Here is a 21336-nt window from a genome sequence, read left to right on the forward strand (position 1 = left end):
AGGCTTCACTATAATAGTTCATCCAGGTTAAGTGATGATGTTTATCTTCTTGTATCTCCTTGTTCCTGTTTGCTCCTGTTCCTCCACCTGTTTGTGTCTGTACCTCCACCTGCCTGTGTCTTCACCTAATTGTTCCTGCACCTTTCCGTGCTCTACCTGTCTGCACCTACGCCTGCTTATACCCGCGCCTGCACATACTTATACTTTACATTCCAAACCTATCTCACATCCACTCATGTCTCACCTGATAATTGATTTTCCTGTCTATTTTTTGTTTTGACAGAGATATCAGCTGAGGTGGGCTTTAATCGCACGATGTCCTGACAACCGTGCATATTTGTATAGCTGTCAATATATGTAGTTAACAAAGTCGATGTAGTTGTCAATGGCCATATAGTTGAGCCTAGACTAAAGGTATTGGCTCTGCTGCCTGATAAACCACAGTGCCCAGGTGCCATACTGAATTCGTTTTATCTTAAGCTATATTATACGCAAATGATCTCAGATTATTTACGTGTTTATAATCTGTGAAAGCATCTTATCTTGTGGGATGCTTCCACCAGAAAACTAAATCACTTAATCTGAGATAAGTGTGTTTGTGCGGGTGCGTGTGAGAGAGAGAGAGAGAGAGAAGAGAGAGTCTGGAACACATTCGTACAACATTATGATGTCAACGAGATAAAGTCAGTTGATCAAATGAAAATGCTGGCCCACAGATGGGTCTAACTTCATTCTGTTCCCTACTTATGTGTCTCATAACAATAAAAATGCTTTCAAATGAGCTGATGTATGTAACAGCTCTTAGCTTGTCAATAAAGTTAGAATCCTTAACTTGTAAATAGCTTGTCATTAAAGCTGGGAATCCTTAACCTAACCTTGTCAAACCCTGTGTATAAGAGAGAGAGAGAGAATCGTAGATGCCAGTCGGTGGACACTGGTATCACCGTAACTCTCACAGTGTCCAGGGAAACAGCAGTCAGACCACATTAACGGAGGGTAATACCGGATAATACTCTTGTAGCCTTGAACTCGTAAAATCATTATTGCCTTCCACAAAGTAGCCTTTCTGACGGTTTACTGACCATCAAAGGTCAATACTGGACGATACTTGAAAATACTGAACGATACCTAGCAATACTGGACGATACCTAACAATACTGGACGATACCTAACAATACTGGACGATACCTAACAATACTGAACGATACCTAACAATACTGGACGATACCTAACAATATTGAACGATACCTAACAATACTGGACGATACCTAACAATACTGAACGATACCTAACAATACTGGACGATACTTGACATTAATGAACGATACTTAATACACGACGCCAATGGAAAATTCTTGAAGATAGTGGACGACACATCAAATTTCTTGGCAATACTGGACTACACTTGACTATATTAGAAGATGATTGATAATATTGGACAATACTGGACTACACTGTATTGCTTTCTGAAAGTGAAAGGAAAGCTCGGAGAGGAACATAAATGACAGCACCAACAATAACAATTAACAGCATCAATACGCACAAGTGAACAGTCACAGTACAGACGTTCAGTCGACTATTCTTGCTAATCAGCATACCAGATTCCTTCATCTACAGTACTTGTGCAGGAAATCTTTGGTGAAGACAGAAAACATTAGTTACAGTATTTATCATGGGTCTTTGACATCTTGTGTTAGTTAAATGTGAAATTTCATCCTCGTAAAATGTTCATTATTAAGTGGCGGACTGAGAGAAATGCGTCCGGTGTTTACTGCCTCTTCATCACAACTGCTTGCTCACACCCAAACAAAAAAAATGCACACACACACCAACTGGCCACCTCTGGTAGCTATCGTCGTACTAACGAGACCAGGACTCTCATCTAGTGGTCCAGTGGATTGCAGCATAACTCAAACGTCATGTTCCATGTAAAAGTTGAGAGCCAGGTACACACCCCAGAGAACACCTCACATACCCAGGTGCAATGGCCTACCAGGTGACCTGGTTCTTTAACCCCGGAGTCGCTGCGAGTACTCCGGGAGGGAGGGAGGGACTATGGGGCTGGCAGTACCGTACCTACTATTCTCAACAATGTGGACTTTCACCAGTGGCTCGGCTCCCTCCGCTTCTTTAATTCCGTCATGTTTGCATTATTCTCCTAGTGCATTTTTTTTACACCTTTGTTCTTTTGCTCCTTTTTTACTGGTTTCTTTGTAACTGTTTCTGGTGCGTTTTTTTTACTTGTATTCCTGCTCTTCTTCGGTACTTTTATTGTTTCGTTACCATCTTTATCATACAATGTTGCGTATTCCGTCTAATACAGTGTTGTATCTTCTTATCTCTCAGATACATCGTTGTGTCTTATCTCTCAACATTGTTGAATATTTTACCACCTAATACAATGTTTTATCTTACCATTTATCTAATACACTGATGTATCTTCCTTCATGTTTCCCACACGTGTCAATCCAGGCAAAAGTATATCTCTCATACATCAATCCTCTGTATCCCTTACAACACCATCTGTATTTATCTCTCTGTTATAATATTTTTCTGTCCCGTGAATAGAGATGAATGTACAAAGCGAGAGTTGTAGGATAATGTACTATGTCAACAGAACACCACGCTGTTACCAGTCAATGTTTCTAACACTGTATGAGGTGCCAGGTATTGCCCACCTCACTACATTAGTTCACACACACACACACAATTACACACTATATATATGTGTGTGTGTGTGTGTGTGTGTGTGTGTGTGTGTGCGCACACACACACATTTCAACTCGCACTTAAACCTCCTTCCAACTCATTCTTCCATTCCTTTTACATCCTTACCTCCATCTACCTTCTGAACACTACTCTCCTTGCTACACACGTCTGACTATCAACAATCAATACTGACCTTTAAGAAGCATCTTGATCTCCAGGGAAGTCCTGGCCTGCACGTTCTTCCTTATGAGCTCCTCAGGTGTGACGGCGTCTTGGAAGGAGGCGCTCACAATCTGCCGAAGATGGAAAGAGGTGGTGTTAGCTTTGGAACCTGGATGAGTATGGTTTTAATGCTGGATGAGTTTATTAGTCAGGGGAAAACTTTAACATGGATCTTTTCATCACATGATGGTACATGGGAAGACTATAAGGCAAGAATGGACAAATATTTTCACTGGCAGACCACATCGCCTCAGCTTGCTTCGCCAGGTACACACTTTTCTTCACGTAAAATTTTAAATGCTAAGTAATAGCTGAAATTTCTTTCTTTCATTAGTTTACAGAGAAGATAAAGATACATTATTGATATCAAAAAAAAATAAGTTCAAGAATAGTCAATTAATTATCGTTATTTTCATATGAGATTGTGAGCCGCTCACACTTGAGCAAGAACAGAAGCGTTGTTATACACCTATTACGTAAAATAAACAGGCGAAAAAAAAACTATACTAACAAAGGAAATAACTCGTGATTCAGGAACTTTTTTCAAATATTTGGAAATATTAAAAAGTTGATGAAAATAAGAGCTCTTTCAGTGGGAAGAATTACAGTGCTTCTGTGCGTAAACTGTTGAAATTCAGCGTTGCCTCCGTTATTGTTTTAATTCTGAGTACTGCTGCAAGGCTATCATCGGTTATCGTAGATCTAGGTTCGGATTTGTTCAGTTATATCAAAGAAAACGTGTGCGCACATACCCATGGTGTCCCAAAGAATGCAAGCATTGAAGACTGAACACTAATGCAAGATATGGGAATCTTTATTAAGGAAACGTTTCGCCACACAGAAGCTTCATTAGTCCAATACAACGCAGAGAGGGGTAAGGGGAAGAGTAGTTTGAGGTAATTAGTCCCTCACTGAGCCTGGAATCGATGTGTTCAGTCCATCACTCTTATAGAAAGTACAGTATATGGCCGGAGAAGTGGCTTATATGCTGTATAAGCAAACATTCTTTGAGCACGAGTCTTTAACTTTGGAAATGAACACTTATTAAAACAACCATAAAAAGTAGAAAGCGTCAGTTAACATAACCGCTCCAAAAGCAATGGCTCCCACTGCAAGTCAATAAGCACCAGCTGAAGCGCAATAACTATTCAGCAACTTCAGCTGAGAAAGATGAGGCGAATACAGACATATCACGGTTTATCATTTGGAAATATTAGAATCGACGAGTATATTCAGTTTGCAAGTAGCAACAAAGAACACTTTTAAGAGGTTTTCGTTAGAAATGGTAATCTGCACCAAAGCTGAAAAGTAGGATAGTTGTCCTGATAGTGTCATACACAACTGCTCGCTCACGCCCAAAAAAAAAAACACACACACACACACACACCAACGACAAATGCAAAAAACAGAACTAGTACACATCATTCAGTTATGGGAACTCTATTTTTGTTTCATGTCCGAGAGCATACCAATCTCTGCTCTCAGTTTCAGTACTCGTATGACCTTCCCCAAACTGAGTCATCTTACGTTTGTGTGATATATAACATGTGCATGTTCGATCTCATGGAAACAAAACAAACTCGCACCAAGAAAAGTTATAGACACATACCCGGTGAGAGATGGAAGGTGAAGAAACCCATAACCCCTTATTGCGCCAGAAGAAAACAAAGAAAAAATAGAAACAGACTTCTCCCCGGCTACCAGACGGGTACCTGAAGGTACGAACGCTGGAGCGCAGGTGGCGCTGACGTGCACTCACCCTGAGATTAACAGAGGAAGGAAAGAAATGTATCTCTCCTGGAAACAAGCTAAAATACATAGCTAATCTAAAAGGCTATATTAATTGTGCTAAGCGTTGCTAGTGTGACTGCCTAGCGTCCGCTGCTGATTACGACACTCAAATCAAAATGACTTCCTTTTAAAATGGGATACACTATAAATTTTCCTGGATCGCTAGACACAATGGCCGGCCGAATACAATTTCTTGTAGTTGGTTCCACGTACTCACTACCTTCGGAACGAAACATTTCATGGTGGGATTGTGGCTGGAGGTAGTAGAGGGGAATGAGGGCTTTCTGCTATACTGAATAACTAATAGCCAGATTGTGGTCCAATTCTCTCAGCAGGTAACCTTAATATCCTTGGCAAGGGCTTCTGTTTTTTCTTATCTTTCAAACTCATTCTGTCGGTCTGTCTCTCTTGCTCCCTTTCTCTCTTTTTCTCCCTCTCTTCTTCAGTATGAACCATACAATTTCCTACCATGCTACGCCTCGTTTGTCACATCTCTCTCCCTCCTGTTATTACCTTGCATCCATTATTTCTAGTTCCCTTCTTTCTGCTTTCGTCTCTTCTGTCATTTACCTTAGAAATTCGTATATTACACAAACACACAAACACATATATACTATCAATGTTTATGTATGTGTGTGTAAAAAATGGATGGGGACTTAGTGGTGGTTACAACAACGAGATTCATATAAACAACACAATCATAGCAGTGTATGCAACCTTGGCATTTATGCAAACAGGCTTAAAGTATTTGCATATTTGTTGTTGAAAATTAGTTTCCTATAAATTTATGAAACCTAACCCAATACAGCCAAAATTAACTTAATCTAAATGATAAAAAATATCAACTGGGGAACAGATGCAAACGTCAACAAAGTGAGGCTGAGACAGTTTGAGAAAGTCCAGAAGTTTACCACTGCTAGTTACTGGCATGCAAACTAAGTAATACATAACATCACTTGATATAAGACGATAAATGATGTAACAAAAACAGTAACAACATCAGTAGCAGAAGCAGCACATTCATAGCCGCTCTTTTTTTAAAATGGTAACAGCATAAAATAAATCAAACTGCAAGAAGACATAGAATTTTGCCTCTTCTGCCTCAGAATTGAACCACACACACACACACACACACACACACACACTGCTGCTCTCTTTTAATATTACACTCAACAATAACATTACACACGCCTCTTGACTCTTGACGCTACACTAATGGCAGAGAGCGAACCAGGAGGCAGAAGAGTAAGGCTACACGAGAGGAACACACGTAAGGCCACACGAGAGGAACACACGTAAGGCCACACGAGAGGAATACTGTTGTGGCCACACATTGAAGCCATAATTGATAAAGACAGAGCACCTCTTTTTCCAATGGTCACATCCCTCCTTACCCCCCCCCCAGCACATTCCTAGAAATACAATAACCAGCACATTCCTAGAAACACAATACCCAGCACATTCCTAGGAACACATTACCCCCAGCACATCCCTTGGAGACATCCTCACCTCCGTCACTTACCAACAACGGAGTCGTTATTCTGCTTCGTCAAGGTGTAATTATATTTAATCTCGATATTGCTGCCATATCTCAAGCAGAAAGAAAATGAGGGGGAAGAGAGACAGGAAGAATTATGGACAGAAGAAAGCGAGGAGTTAGCACTCAGAGAGGGTTACAAAGACAAGAGGAAAGGTAGAAAAAAATTGAGACTGACAAATGAGAGAGAGAGAGAGAGAATTAGTTAGATTTTGCCGCCGAAGAAGCTAGTTTACTGTGCACCACATACCCATCCTACGGAAGGTAGCGCAAGAATATATTTATGCATACACACCTGTGTGTGTGTGTGTGAATATATATATATATATATATATATATATATATATATATATATATATATATATATATATATATATATATATATATATATATAACTGCACCACGCAGAAACAAGCGGGTATATACAGAGAAAGACCGCAGTCGGCAGGACTAGATTCTGCTACTGGGATGGACAAGATTCCCAGGCAGCGCTCTTATCCACTCTGCCATACATAAGCTGGGCAGCCTGGTTCACAAGCCATGTTTCTTTCCCAGCCCGGGCACGTCAGTCAGCCTCAAGCATGGATTTCAAGCTATTTCAATCTCCGTGGTGCATCGATATAAAATCACTTGAGAGGTCAGAATAAACAGAAGGAGATTAAAATAGCTTGAAATCCATGATTGAGGGTCACTGACGTGCCCGGGTTGGGAAAGAAACATGGCCTGTGAACCAGGCTGTCCAGCCTATGTGGCATTTGTGTGGCCGAGTGGATAACAACGCTGCCTGGGAATCTTGTCCGTTTCAGTAGCAGTATCGAGTCCTGCTGACTGCGATCTCTCTCTAATATATATATATATATATATATATGTCGTGCCGAATAGGCAGAACTTGCGATCTTGGCTTAAATAGCAATGCTCATCTTGCCATATAGGACAAGTGAAAATTTGTGTATGCAATAATTTCGCCAAAATCATTCTGAACCTAACGAAAAAAATATATTTCACTGTGTTTGTTTAGTATTAAATTACTGTAAACAAATCTAAAATATATTTAGTTGGGTTAGGCTAAAATAAATTCTTCTTGTTATAATAAGGTTAGGTAAGTTTTCTAAGATTCTTTTGGTGCAAAATTATAAATTTTTGCATCAACATTAATGAAAAAAAATTTATCTTTAAACGTATAAGAGAAAATTTTAGAAAGAACTTAATTTTAAATGAGTTCTTGCTAAATGACCAGTTTTACATATTCGGCACGACAATATATATATATATATATATATATATATATATATATATATATATATATATTATATATATATATATATATATTGCAAACATTCGCAGACAGGCGATCTTAACTATGCAAGACAAGCCCCCGTGGCTTGTCTTGCATATATATATATATATATATAATTATATATATATATATATATATATATATATATATATATATATATATATATATATATATATATATATATATATATATATATATAATATATATACACAACAGGCCTAAGAACTAGACCTCTTGCCTTTCCTCAAAAAGGGGTTGACATGAGAACATTACTGACAAAAATGGGGAAAGGTAGAACTTTTCCTGTGTACTTGTTTTCCATTGAGTAATTGTACCGACAAGATGTGGAAAAAGACACTTATGTACAGTTCAGGACATTTGTTAGAGGAAACGTTTCGACACAAGTCGTTTCTTCAGTCCTAAGATATCTTACCAAAAATGTATTACTACTACCCTCTAGCGGCTTTCCACCCGACTCCTGCTACCTGGAGGTTATTCCGGGGATCAACGCCCCCGCGGCCCGGTCCATGACCAGGCCTCCCGATGGATCAGGGCCTGATCAACTAGGCTGTTACTGCTGGCCGCACGCAGTCCAACGTACGAGCCACAGCCCGGCTGATCCGGCACTGACTTTAGGTATCTGTCCAGCTCTCTCTTGAAGGCAGCCAGGGGTTTATTGGCAATTCCCCTAATGCTTGATGGGAGGCTGTTGAACAGTTTTGGGCCCCGGACACTTACGGTGTTTTCTCTTAGTGTACCAATGGCGCCCCTACTTTTTATTGGGGGCATTTTGCATCGCCTGCCCAGTCTTTTACTTTCGTAGGGAGTGATTTCTGTGTGCAGATTTAGGACCATTCCTTCCAAGATTTTCCAAGTGTAGATTATGATATCTCTCTCCCTCCTGCGTTCCAACGAGTACAAGTCAAGTGCTTCCAAGCGTTCCCAGTAGTTAAGGTGCTTGACAGAACTTATACGTGCAGTAAAGGATCTCTGTACACTCTCTAGATCTGCGATTTCACCTGCTTTGAATGGAGATGTTAATGTACAGCAGTATTCCAGCCTAGAGAGAACAAGTGATTTGAAAAGGATCATCATGGGCTTGGCATCTCTCGTTTTGAAAGTTCTCATTATCCATCCTATCATTTTCTTTGCACGTGCGATCGTGGCACTGTTGTGATCCTTGAAAGTGAGATCCTCAGACATTACTACTCCCAGGTCCCTTACATTATTTTTCCGCTCTATTGTATGGCCGGAGTCAGTAGTATACTCTGTTCTAGTTATTATCTCCTCCAGTTTTCCATAACGGAGTAGTTGGAATTTGTCCTCATTGCTACTATATATATACTAATTTCTTATATCAATCTTCAAGATTGATGGACTGAACATACCCATTCCAGGCTGAGGGACTGATTACCTTAAACTCTTGGTCTTTTTTATTCTTCTTCTCTGTACTGGACTGATGAAGCCACTGGCTGGAGAAAAATTTCCTCAGTTAATATTCCCAGATGTTGCACAAGTGTCTCATTCTTCAACTTGTCGGTTTTCTTAAAGCACTTAACACACTCGTTTTCTTAGTTATCTCTGTATTAGGAATGAAGAAGTCACTCGTGGTGAAACTGTACAGGAGTTTATTTTTCCACAACTTGTTTTCCACTTCACATAAAATACGAAATGTGTTTCTGGGTGCTGCTGGTGCCTGAGTGGTCATGAAGAGTGGCAGGGCCGGTCTCCGAGCCTCCAGCCTTCGCTACACCCACGCTCCACATATGCAAATTTTCATTACATGCGTTCCTATTTTGACACAATGGTAGCAAATCAAGTTTTGCTGTACAGCGGTGCAGTGACGGACTGCCGACTGGGTAGTGTAGGATGGTAGGTATTGTCCAGAAGTATGATAGCGAAGGATGGCAGGTACTGTCTACAAGTATGGTAGCGAAGGATGACAGGCATTGTCCAAAAAAATGGTAGCGAAGGATGTCAGGTGTTGTCCAGAAGTATGGTAGTGAAAGATGACAGGTACTGTCCAGAAGTATGGTAGCGAAGGACTGCAGGAACTGTCCAGAAATATAGGAGAAAGATACTTTTCGCTCTGGGTAGAGCTTTATCAAGTTGAGTCATGACTTGATAAACCTGTATCCAGTGTGGAGCCCGGCACATAATAATGTTTAACAATGCAGTGCGGTGTTCACTGAGGAAACGGAGTTAATACCAGAGAAGCAAAGAGATGCGCTTGAGACTTAGCCTCTAAACCAGCGGGGACTGGGGAAAAAAAAAACACTCACATCATGGATAAATAAACTGCAGAGTGAACTGGATGAATCAGAATTTATAAAACGTGACAATGTATGACAACGGGTTCTGATGGAAGGAGCAGAAACACAGTGGAACCAACTCGGTAAAGACTTCAATAGGTTGTTGGAAACGTGACTACAATAAAAAGCAGAGAATGCAGTCCCAACATTTAAGCAAAGGGACAGACAGACAGGTATAACTATACTGGTGTCTTCTCATAAGAAGAACATAAGAACATAAGAAAGGAGGATCACTGCAGCAGGCCTGTTGGCCCATACTAAGCAGGTCCTTTACAATCCATAAAGGTGATAAATTAGACACATGTGCAACTCTTGGGTATCTTGTTGTTAGGTAAGACACATATGCAACAGTTAGGTATCTTTATTATGAAACGTTTCGCCTACACAGTAGGCTTCTTCAGTCAAGTACAGAAAAGTTGATAGAAGCAGAAGATACTTGAAGACGATGTAATCAGTCCATCACCCTTAAAGTTTTGAGGTGGTCAGTCCCTCAGTCTGGAGCAGAGCATTGTTCCATAGTATGAAACAATATGGAGAAGAAGTGACAGGATGGAGCTTTTTATAGCGCCAAGAGGTGAGACGTAGGCCACTAGGAGAGGTAAGAACTCAGATGTTGAGAAGTCAGGTCCCTCTCAAATCTGAGTTCTTACCTCTCCTAGTGGCCTACGTCTCACCTCTTGGCGCTATAAAAAGCTCCATCCTGTCACTTCTTCTCCATATTGTTTCATACTATGGAACAATGCTCTGCTCCAGACTGAGGGACTGACCACCTCAAAACTTTAAGGGTGATGGACTGATTACATCGTCTTCAAGTATCTTCTGCTTCTATCAACTTTTCTGTACTTGACTGAAGAAGCCTACTGTGTAGGCGAAACGTTTCATAATAAAGATACCTAACTGTTGCATATGTGTCTTACCTAACAACCTGTGGGTATTTTATACCATTTTTAATGTTCAATCTTGGGTATCTTTATTGAGGAAACGTTTCGCCACACAGTGGCTTCATCAGTCCATACAAAGGAGAATCTTGAAGAATAGGAGGAGAATGAGGTAATCAGTCCCTCAACCTTGAGTCGATGTGGTCAGTCCATCAATCTTGAATAAGTGTTACACTGCCTCTGACTGCTGCACCTCTCCTGCCAACGGTTTATAAGCTCCTTCTCAGCACGTATGCCGTATTCTATTCAAGATTGATGGACTGACCACATCGACTCAAGGTTGAGGGACTGATTACCTCATTCTCCTCCTATTCTTCAAGATTCTCCTTTGTATGGACTGATGAAGCCACTGTGTGGCGAAACGTTTCCTCAATAAAGATACCCAAGAGTTGCACATGTGTCTAATTTATCAACATGTCGGTTCTCTGAACCATTCATCTACAAATCCATAAAGGTAACGAGAAGGCTATCAGGTCAACCAGCACCGCTTTATATATATATATATATATATATATATATATATATATATATATATATATATATATATATATATATATATATATATATATATATATTATATATATATATATATATATATATAATATATGTATATATATAAAATATATATATAATATATATATAATATATATATAAATATATGTATATATATATATATTTATACAAATATATATATATATATATATATATATATATATATATATATATATATATATATATATATATATATATATATATATAAGAGAGAGAGAGAGAGAGAGAGAGAGAGAGAGAGAAAAGTCTGGCATGATGACCCTAGTGAATTCTACACATGTCCAAAGGAGTTAAGCAGGAAATTGAGAAATGTGGATGCAATGCATATTCCCGGATTGTAGAAAAAGCATTTAATACCGTGAGGCAGCGGAGATTGATCAGGGACAACGAAGAACAAACTCCCGAGTACCGTCATAGAAGCAAAGACCTTGTATAGTTTTAAAAATAGTTTGGATAAATATGTGAGTGGGTGTGGGTGGGTGTGAGTTGGACCTGACTAGCTTGTGCTACCAGGTCTGGTGCCGTGCTCCTTCCTGAAGTGGAAGTGACCTGACTAGGTGGTCATTGTTCTAAGCCGGGGGGTGTCATGGACCTGCTTCGCATGGGTCAGTAGGCCTGTTGCAGTGTTCCTTCTGTCTTATGTTCTTATACTAAAATGGATCATAGACTATCTAAGCGGAAAAAGAGAGAATGAGCGTTCAGGGAGGCGCTATGAGGATGGATTGTTATCAGCGGGGTACAACTGGAGGAAGTGTAGTGACAAGAAAAAAACACTTGGAAACAGGGACAATGAAATAAAAAAAAAACTAAAAATACTAAACAAGACAACAAACAAAAACAAGTAAAAATTACTAGGAAAATATAATTTCCCTAGAGGATTATTATTGTTATTATTATTATTGGGAAGAACTTTGGGATCTTAAAGTGCCAGGTTACATGGGTCAGCGAGAAAAACACTTGTTACAATTCTAACTCACTTGCTCAGCCTCATCTTCTTGCGTCAAGAAACTCTACTTCTTCGATTATTTTTTGCCACGAATTTTAAGATGAAGATAATATTTTACTGATAATAACAATGTTATTATCATTAATACCACAATAAGCCAGTATCCACTAACAACCCAAAGAACTAACCCCATTCACCAGCAACGACACTAACAACAGTCCCCGTCCCTATACAACGTACAACCCCCTTAAACCACTAACAAATACCTGCCTACTAACCACTCCTCCCGTGCTAACAACACCCTCTCCCTCCTCTCGCAGTTAACTGAGGCAGCCAACTACTTGAGTGCCCCAGGCACCGTGTCCTCATTTCCCCACTGAGTGCCAGATAAGAAAGGGATCAGCGGCACTCCTCCACTGAGTGACAAAAGACAGACATGACCCAGATTTCCCTGATTTTTCCTTCATTCTCTGAGCACCAGTGAGGGGAAGACAATGTTTTCCACTCTTCCCCTTGTCTTATTATTTCCTCTCTCTCTCTCTCTTGCTGTCTGTGTCTCTTGCTGAGTATGTCTCTCTTGTTATCTGTCTCTCTTGCTGTGTCTCTTATGTCCGTCTCTTGCTGTTTCTCTCTCTTGTTATGTCCGTCTCTTGCTGTTTCTCTCTCTTGTTATGTCCGTCTCTTGCTGTTTCTCTCTCTTGTTATGTCCGTCTCTTGCTGTCTATCTTTCTAGTTATATCTGTCTCTTGCGTCTATCTCTCTAGTTATGTCTGTCTCTTGCGTCTATCTCTCTAGTTATGTCTGTCTCTTACTATCTCTCATGTCACGTCTCTCTTGTTGTCTCTCTCGTCATGTCTATCTCTCTTACTGTGACTGTCGTGATGTTATTCCTTCATTTCATTGCATTCGTTCTTTCATCTGTATCTCCTCTTGAACACAGCCTATGACTCTTTGTACACAGCCTGTGACTCTTCGTACACAGCCTGTGACTTACCGAAGCTCTTCGCTATATCTTTCCTCCTGTGAGCCTGCAGGAGTCGAACCCTGGCTTCAGGGCCGATCTCTTAGATCTTCGAGCGACTGAGGCAGTACAGATCTGTCAGAACTACTTCGGAACTCATACAGAGGCGAGTTATGCGCCATATATTATACTACACAGACTCTCATTCTCTGAGGTATGTTAGGTAAGGTTTGTCAGAAAACAGGACAAGTGTTTCATGACGCGGGTCATGGTCATCTACAGTACTAAATTTTCAGTTTTTGTCTTCCATTATATTACTGCTATGGAATTATTATTATTATTTGAAAGATTATCAGTATTATTATAGCTTACTGTTTTATATCGTTATTTTTTGGTATTTTAATATACCCTTATTTATAAAATAAGCCTTATTTTAAAGAGTTTGGCAGTATATATGCATTGAGAGGCATGACCTGAGGTATATACCTAAGCATACGAACTTTGAGATGTGTTTCCGTGTGTATGCACTGAGATGTGTGTATCTAAGTGTATATACACTGTAGTATGTATATCTCCATGTATACACACTTGAGATGTTTCTATCAGGATATATAAACTGAGATGTGACTCTCAATTTACAGTCGGTAAGATGTGTATATTCATGTCAGGATAAATACACTGAGAACTGTTTTCAATCCTTATTTTAAGGATTTCGACATCCTTAAAATTAGTGTACTGGTGACACAGTCTTAATGACCCTCGTGCAGTCAATGGGCCTTTAGAATTAAGGTCTGTTAACATCATTTACTGTTGGTCGTTAACGGTATCGATCAATTATCAGGTTCACTCTAATGGGTTTTATTGCGTGAAGACTCATTAATGTCCGGTTAAGGCAATTTAAAAAATCCTCTTATTTACATATAATCGCGATAATGGGTGGCTCCGGCACCCAGTCAAGTGCCAGCTATATTAAGAGATATCAGAGAGCCAATCATGTGGTGTGGCATTTATGTGGGTGTTCGGGAGAGGGCTTACCGTTGCTGCTGCCCTGGCATATCAGTCGGGCAGTGCGAGTGACAGGCATGCAGATTTCAACGTTTCCTGGTTTTTCTCATTGCGTTGCTTGACGTGTCTATACCACTATTATTTGTTCCTCCACAAATGTTTGCACCCTACTCCACATTGCACAGATCTCCTTAATCTCTGAAGAAGGCACCTTCTTCCATCCCTCTTCCTCCTCCTATGAAGCAATTTCCTCAGCTGTTCGTTTTCATAGACTTGTGTGATATAACCTAAACAATCATAGCACAGACTAACCTAACACAAGCTAGCCTAACCTAACGACAGCTAATATAACCTAACCTACGCTAAATTAACCTTAAAGGCATAAAAGTTGTATATTTAGAGAAAGCGCTTAGAAACTGACTGTAAAATGCGGGATAAAAGTGGACATGCGTCTCAGACACGCGTGTCACTAACACGTGTAAAAATAAGATAGGAAATAAGTTAAAGAGATAAAATAAGTAATATGCATAAAAAATCTCAAATAATGCAATGGTGCCATAAAAAAAACTAAGATAATACGACGAGATTTACGGTTGAAAATTCCTCAAAGGCAGGAAAAAATACGGTAGTAAATGTGAGAGAAAATAAGGTAAAACATGTGAGGAAAAATGTGTAAATACAAGGTGCAATTACGGGTAAAAATGGGAGAGATAATGGAGAAAATACGAGAGATGACTCGAGAGAGAGGTGAGGGAAGCAAGGCTAAAAGCACCTCGGGAAAATATGGCGTAAAAAACCTGAATTTTTTCTTGAGGTGTGTGAGAGAGAGAGAGAGAGAGAGAGAGAGAGAGAGAGAGAGAGAGAGAGAGAGAGAGAGAGATAAAAGAGAGAGAGAGATAAAAAAAGATAATTTAATTCGGGTTCATCATATAAGTTTAGATTTTCACAATGGTCATACGTGGTAATATATGAAAAACAACCACGGGCGGGGAGACTTGAATGATAACTCTAGGCCTTTCGTGTTGCGGTCAACACTTTCAAGAGCTTGCAATGTTGCAAGCTCTTGAAAAAGTGTTGACTGCAACATGAAAGGCCTAGAGCTATCATTCAACTCTCCCCTTGTGGCTGTTTTGCATCTTTTATCGCTTGTCCGAAATAGTAGATGCACCATGAGCACAACAAGTGAACACTACGTCAACATCCGCAGTCCGAGACTCTTCAACCTGCTACCAGAAGATACCAAAAACACTGCTGGAACAACCATGGGCGTAGTCAGTAAAACAGAGACAGAAAGAGACAAAGAGAAAGAGAGGATACAGCTCTCGGAATAAATCAAGAGACGAGACGTAACTCTTGGAAGGGCAGGGGAGAGAGAGTGCCTCAAGCAGTGGGCTGAGTCTGGCACTATGAATAAAAATGGTGACAAATGTACCGAGAAATGGGTGAATACGAGATGACGAAGAGTGTACGAATGAGTGGACAGGGACAGAAGGGAGGAGAGGGAGGTAGGAAGGGGGTGGGGCTGATTGCAAGGTGGAAGGAATGAGGGAAAGAAGCGAAGGAAGAAAGGAGGTAGTGAGACTGGAAGTGGGCTCTGGGCAGGTGAATTAAGGTAGGAGGTTAAGGGAGGTAAGGAGGGAGGGAGAGGGTCAACAGCAAGTGAGAAGTGAGGTAAGAAGTTAAGTAGAAGAAAGCCGGGGGTAAATATGAAGAAGAAAACTATGGGCAAGAGAGATGGAAGGAAAGGGTTGAGGGCAAGAGGGAGTGAGGACCGAGGGGAAGAAGGAAAGAAGCAGGGAAAAGACTGGGGGCAATAAGGAAGGCAATAATAATAATAATGAAGGACGGAAGGAAGGGTTGACAGCTAGAGGAAGGTCATTTGACTGAGGCCTTGACCGCGGGGTTGAAGATAACAACTTCTCCAAGCAGCATAACATTTTCACTGCCGCGGCAGCAAATTTAATCAAATCTCGCCTGCCATGGAATGTGAATAAATGCCTAGTGACACTAATTAAAGTTAGTGCCAGGGATATTCAAGAGTTCTTTTGGCACTCCCGTGGGGCGCCGCCCCTGCCACTCCCTGGCACCCTTGTTCAGTTGAACGCTCTATCTTCTTCTCTAGTGCTTAGTCCTCAGGAATAAGGATGACTGAATCCTCCTCCTCTTCCTCCCTAATCTGCAGGAATAAAGATCATTAAATCTTCCTCTTCTCTCTAGTCTACAGGTATGAGGAATACTGAACCTCACCGACACTCCCAGGGTATAATGCTCTCTTCTCTCTCTCTCTCTCAAAATCTGAATCAATAAAACTGTACTTATTATTGGTGGTGTCCTCTTCCTGCATGTTATTAGGTCGAGGGGAACACCACTACTGATGTTGAGCAGGATGGCTCAAGAATACGTTTATACCTAATGTATCTTTTAAACTAAGTGTATATAAATTGAAATATACATTCCTCGGTATATACACACCACTGTTCTCAGGATATAAACACAAAGATATATATATATGTTCTTTTACTCAATATTGTCCTCAAACTATTAGTGGACACCCCGAAATATATTATTATTATTGCTATTATTATTGTAACTGATATTCTTGTAATTAAATTTATTACTTTTACTGACAATAAGACGAGATATTGAGCTAATTTGTGATTTCATACAATAATGACACTTGTGTTTCAGTATCTTAAAAGTATTTATGTTACTATACAATCAGGAATGTGACGATACCAAATTTTTGGCCGATACTGATACCATCAAAATTAACCAATACCAATACTAGGTACATCCCTATATGCAATAAAGGTATTTATGTAAATATTCAATAAATGTATTTATGGTAAAAACAACGTTGGCATTTACACTTACGTATCGTAAAAATATTCTGTTTCTATACAGCCAGTATATGTAAATATTTAAGAAGAATATACATGTAAGGAGAGGATAGAGGATATATACACCGAGAGGTGTATTTCAGTGTATATGCTGGGAGTTTGCCTTAAACCCCATTTTAGGGATGAAAGTATTCTCTTCTCTGGTGGTGAAAAAGGTTACAAGCGGCTTTAATGACCCTAGTGTAGTTGATAGGTTTTAAACCCCATTAAGCAACCAGGAGGGGGCAGAACAAGATAACTTAGAAAAGCATAAATCTTCATGCAGGAACGTTACGAGTACAAGCAATAGCAACTTCCCCAGACCTCGAGCAAGAAGAGAAAGCTGGCCACATCACGCCATAAAATCCCCGAAGACACTCCTTTGCGTGTCTTCCAAATGGCCGCTCTCACCAATGTGTATTTTCCTCTTTTCCTGGCCTTGTTGGGGGGTGGTTTACGGAAGACTCGCCCGCTTCCCCGACCGCTTCTTCCATAAACCCAAAGGTTAAGCCGAGGTCGGAAAAAAAAAACAGAAGGGAGTTACGGCTGTTTTGTTTCGAATATATAGTATACATATTTTTTTCGGTATCGCGTGACTGGAAATCCAACTCCCCTGCGTTTATCTACCCAAGACACCCCAGCCCCGTTGCTCCCAGCGCCCTGGTCAACACTCCCCAGCACCCTGGTCAACACTCCCCAGCACCCTGGCCAACACTCCCAAACAGGTCAACACACTCCAACACCCTGATCAACTCCCTTGCCCTCTGACAACCTCTCAACCGGCGTAGGCCGACTGTTGGAGGCTTGGAGTGACCACAAGAGAGATGGCATGATGACAGAACGGGAAAGGAATTGCCTTGACAATGGCTCGGTGGGGAAGTGGTGCGCTAGAGCAAGAAAGATGAAGAGCTAGTTGCTTTCAGTATTGAAATATTTAGGAGAGAGAGGGAGGGAGAGAGAGGGAGGGAGAGAGAGGGAGGGAGAGAAAGGGAGGGGGAGAAAGGGAGGGAGAGAGAGGGAGGGAGGGAGAGGGAGGGAGAGAGAGGGAGGGAGAGAGAGGGAGGGAGGGAGAGAGAGGGAGGGAGAGAGAGGGAGAGAGAGAGAGAGAGGGAGAGAGAGGGAGGGAGAGAGAGGGAGGGAGAGGGAGGGAGAGAGAGGGAGGGAGAGAGAGGAAGGTAGAGAGGAAGGTAGAGAGAGGAAGGGAGAGAGAGGGAGAGAGAGAGAGGGAGGGAGAGAGAGGGAGATTATATATATATATATATATATATATATATATATATATATATATATATATATATATATATATATATATATATATATATATATATATATATCTGTCATTTCAGCAGAGCCTTCAACATAGGAGGGATGTGGGTGGCCTTACTGTTATGTACAAGGCCAATATTGTCAAAATACCACACTTGGATCCACTTCGAGGACAGCGTGAAACAAGCTTTTATGCCACAAGACGGGCAGAAAGCATCAACTTCACTCTGGCTGTACCCTTCTCCAGCACATCACTCCATCTGAGATCATATATACCCAAGATGACTCGAGTATGGCACACATTCGTACAGCATAATGATGTCAACGAGATAAAGTCAGTTGATCAAATGAAAATTCTGGCCCACAGATGGCTCCAACTTCATCCTGTTCCCTACTTGTATGTCTCATAACAATAAAAATGCTTTCAAATGAGCTGATGTAGGTAACAGCTCTTAGCTTGTCAATAAAGTTAGGAATCCTTAACCTGTAAATAGCTTGTCAATAAACCTAACCTTGTCAAACCCTGTATAAAGAGAGAGAGAGAGAGAGAGAGAGAGAGAGAGAGAGAGAGAGTAAACACACACTGCGGCTGGAACCATAACAAAACCATGACATCCTTCTTTTCCTCCAAGAAGACATAACACAGTTCCACATTCGTTTAACTTATTCTGTTGACTTACCCTGGGAATACATTATAATTATATTCATGAAGAACCACAAAACCCGTAGGGCTTATACTGCGCCTGGGGAGTGGGAGTTAATAAAACTTGATCCAAGGAAGAGGATGGTAGCTACAATTCCCAGTGCAACGCTGCAAGCCACTACTGGCACTTTACCGCTATAGCGTTGAAGAACTGCTGATATTACCCCAACCTTACCATCCAGGGGTTAGAATATCTTTAAAAAAGTGCTATTGCTGTATGTACTCACCTAGTTGTGGGTGCAGGGTTCGATTCAAAGCTCCTGGCCCCGCCTCTTCACTGGGATGTGTGTGTGTGTGTGTGTGTGTGTGTGTGTGTGTGTGTGTACCTGCGTATGTACACACACACTCATTCCCCGACAAATCACACATTTACGTGCGGAAAAAAGGTGGAAACGAATAATTAAAAGTATTCCGGAAAAATTAATTGTCTGTCTGTCTGTTTGTCTGTCTGTCTGTCTGTCCTCTCCCTCTCTGCACGGAATAAAAATTTAATACTGAGCCCGCATATAGGACATCGTTAGTGGGTGTCCAGAAATTATTGCAGCAGATGTGTGGATGTAATTACCCAGCTGAATATCCTTGGTCAGCACGTAACTCAGATGAACAACCTTCAATATATAAATTAGAAGAAATTTTTTTACTGCGTTTGGTTTAAGCTGTGGGTTTACCGGGTTTTAATACTTCCCGGTTTATATATTTCGGTTTTTGTAAGTTACGTCACGAAGCTATCATGTGATTACGTTAACATTAATGTTAATTATACTATAGATCTATTCTAATAACGATATTGTTTTTTTAATAATGAAGATTGTAATATTGATCCTATTTGTAATGGAGTGTGTAGTGGTGCTGGTATGGGCAACCCACCATGTCCGTTGTTGCTGGGTTGACGGGCAAGATATACCTGAAGTATACCTGCAGGGTATTGCCGGGGTCAACGCCCCCGCGACCCGGTCTATGACCAGGCCTCGCGGTGGATCAGGGCCTGATCAACCACGCTGGTACTGCTGTCAGCACGCAAACCGACGTACGAACCACAGCCCGGCTGGTAGCGGGAAAGCAGAAAACTGTGCAAGATGTGGTAAACTCACGGCAAACTAGACAGTAGTTTACTGTGGATAGACCAGGCAGAATGAGGAGTAACCAGAGTGTTACGACTTACTCGCCATGAGTTCAATCCCCACCCGTTCCCTGATTTGCTTGTAATCGTGTTATTATGATTTCGTGAGTCGTGAAGTAGGGGGAGATGTTAATTGTCCGGCAGCTGGAGTGAGGTAGGTCTACGGCCTCTCCCTGACTCACGGCACCGGAAGTCATACCTAGGCGGACATTTCGAAAAATACGGACGGTAACCTGGTTACATATAATTATTCTATTACCATTATCATCCCATTTTAGTGACCATCTTATAATAAGTAATATAATTACCTATTATGACCATCCAACTATAATGACTTCTGTTAAAATGACTATCTTATTACAATGATCATCCTGTTATTACTTCGTTATAATGATTAACCTATTACAATACTCAACATAATAAAATTGGCGTTTTCTCTGTTATATTTCTTCCTCGGTGCCAGGGAATCGAACCCAGGACCTTGCGACTGTGAGCCGAATGGTTCTTAACAGCAAGATGTGCAACACCCCCGTCCGTGACAGGAGGAAGAGTGATGGAGGGAGGGGAAAGGGACGAGAGGGCCAGGTAGGTGAGGTAAGGTTTGCCAACAGGACAAGTGTTACCTGACGCGAGTCTTAGGCAGAAATGTCCACTGTTTATATATTTTAAAGTCAGATATTAATAATGTGTAAATATCTTATGCATTTATATAATAATGAAACGAAGAACGCAAACAACGAAACAATAAGAACGCAAAAATAAACAACCAAATAACTGTACAAGAATAAGACTCAATAACAAAAAATACGAACAACAGTAATAGGAAATACGTCTCCCCGTTTTCTATAAAGCTATTTGACGAGGAGGAGAGGCGGGGGAGGGGTGACTACTGCCAAACGCCAGGAAGAGTAATTACACAGCTGTCTGCCCATTACCGCCTCCCTCTGTCACAACAACCAGACGTGTTTTTAACAAGTATGATTTACGGACTCGGCGGAGAATTTATTTGTATTTTCCGCAGCTCACTTGAGCATTACTGTTGCGTAAATTTTACCAACAGTGAGCTGAGGTTCCCGCGGTCTGCTGAGTGAGTTTTAT

The 21336-nt window shown here is 40.8% G+C and overlaps 1 protein-coding gene across 1 annotated transcript in view; it reads right to left on the reverse strand.

Annotated features, from left to right (window-relative positions):
* LOC128693269 (caskin-2) overlaps nt 1-21336 on the reverse strand; it is a 1211837-nt gene that overhangs the window by 1030868 nt on the left and 159633 nt on the right. The window contains exon 4 of the mRNA XM_070089381.1: nt 2903-3002. Within this exon, the coding sequence (XP_069945482.1) occupies nt 2903-2915 (13 nt within the window). The 5' untranslated portion in view covers nt 2916-3002. The remainder of the gene's footprint in view (nt 1-2902; nt 3003-21336) is intronic.

This window comes from Cherax quadricarinatus, chromosome 28 (assembly GCF_038502225.1).
Source record: "Cherax quadricarinatus isolate ZL_2023a chromosome 28, ASM3850222v1, whole genome shotgun sequence".
In the NCBI taxonomy this organism is placed as follows: domain Eukaryota; kingdom Metazoa; phylum Arthropoda; class Malacostraca; order Decapoda; family Parastacidae; genus Cherax; species Cherax quadricarinatus.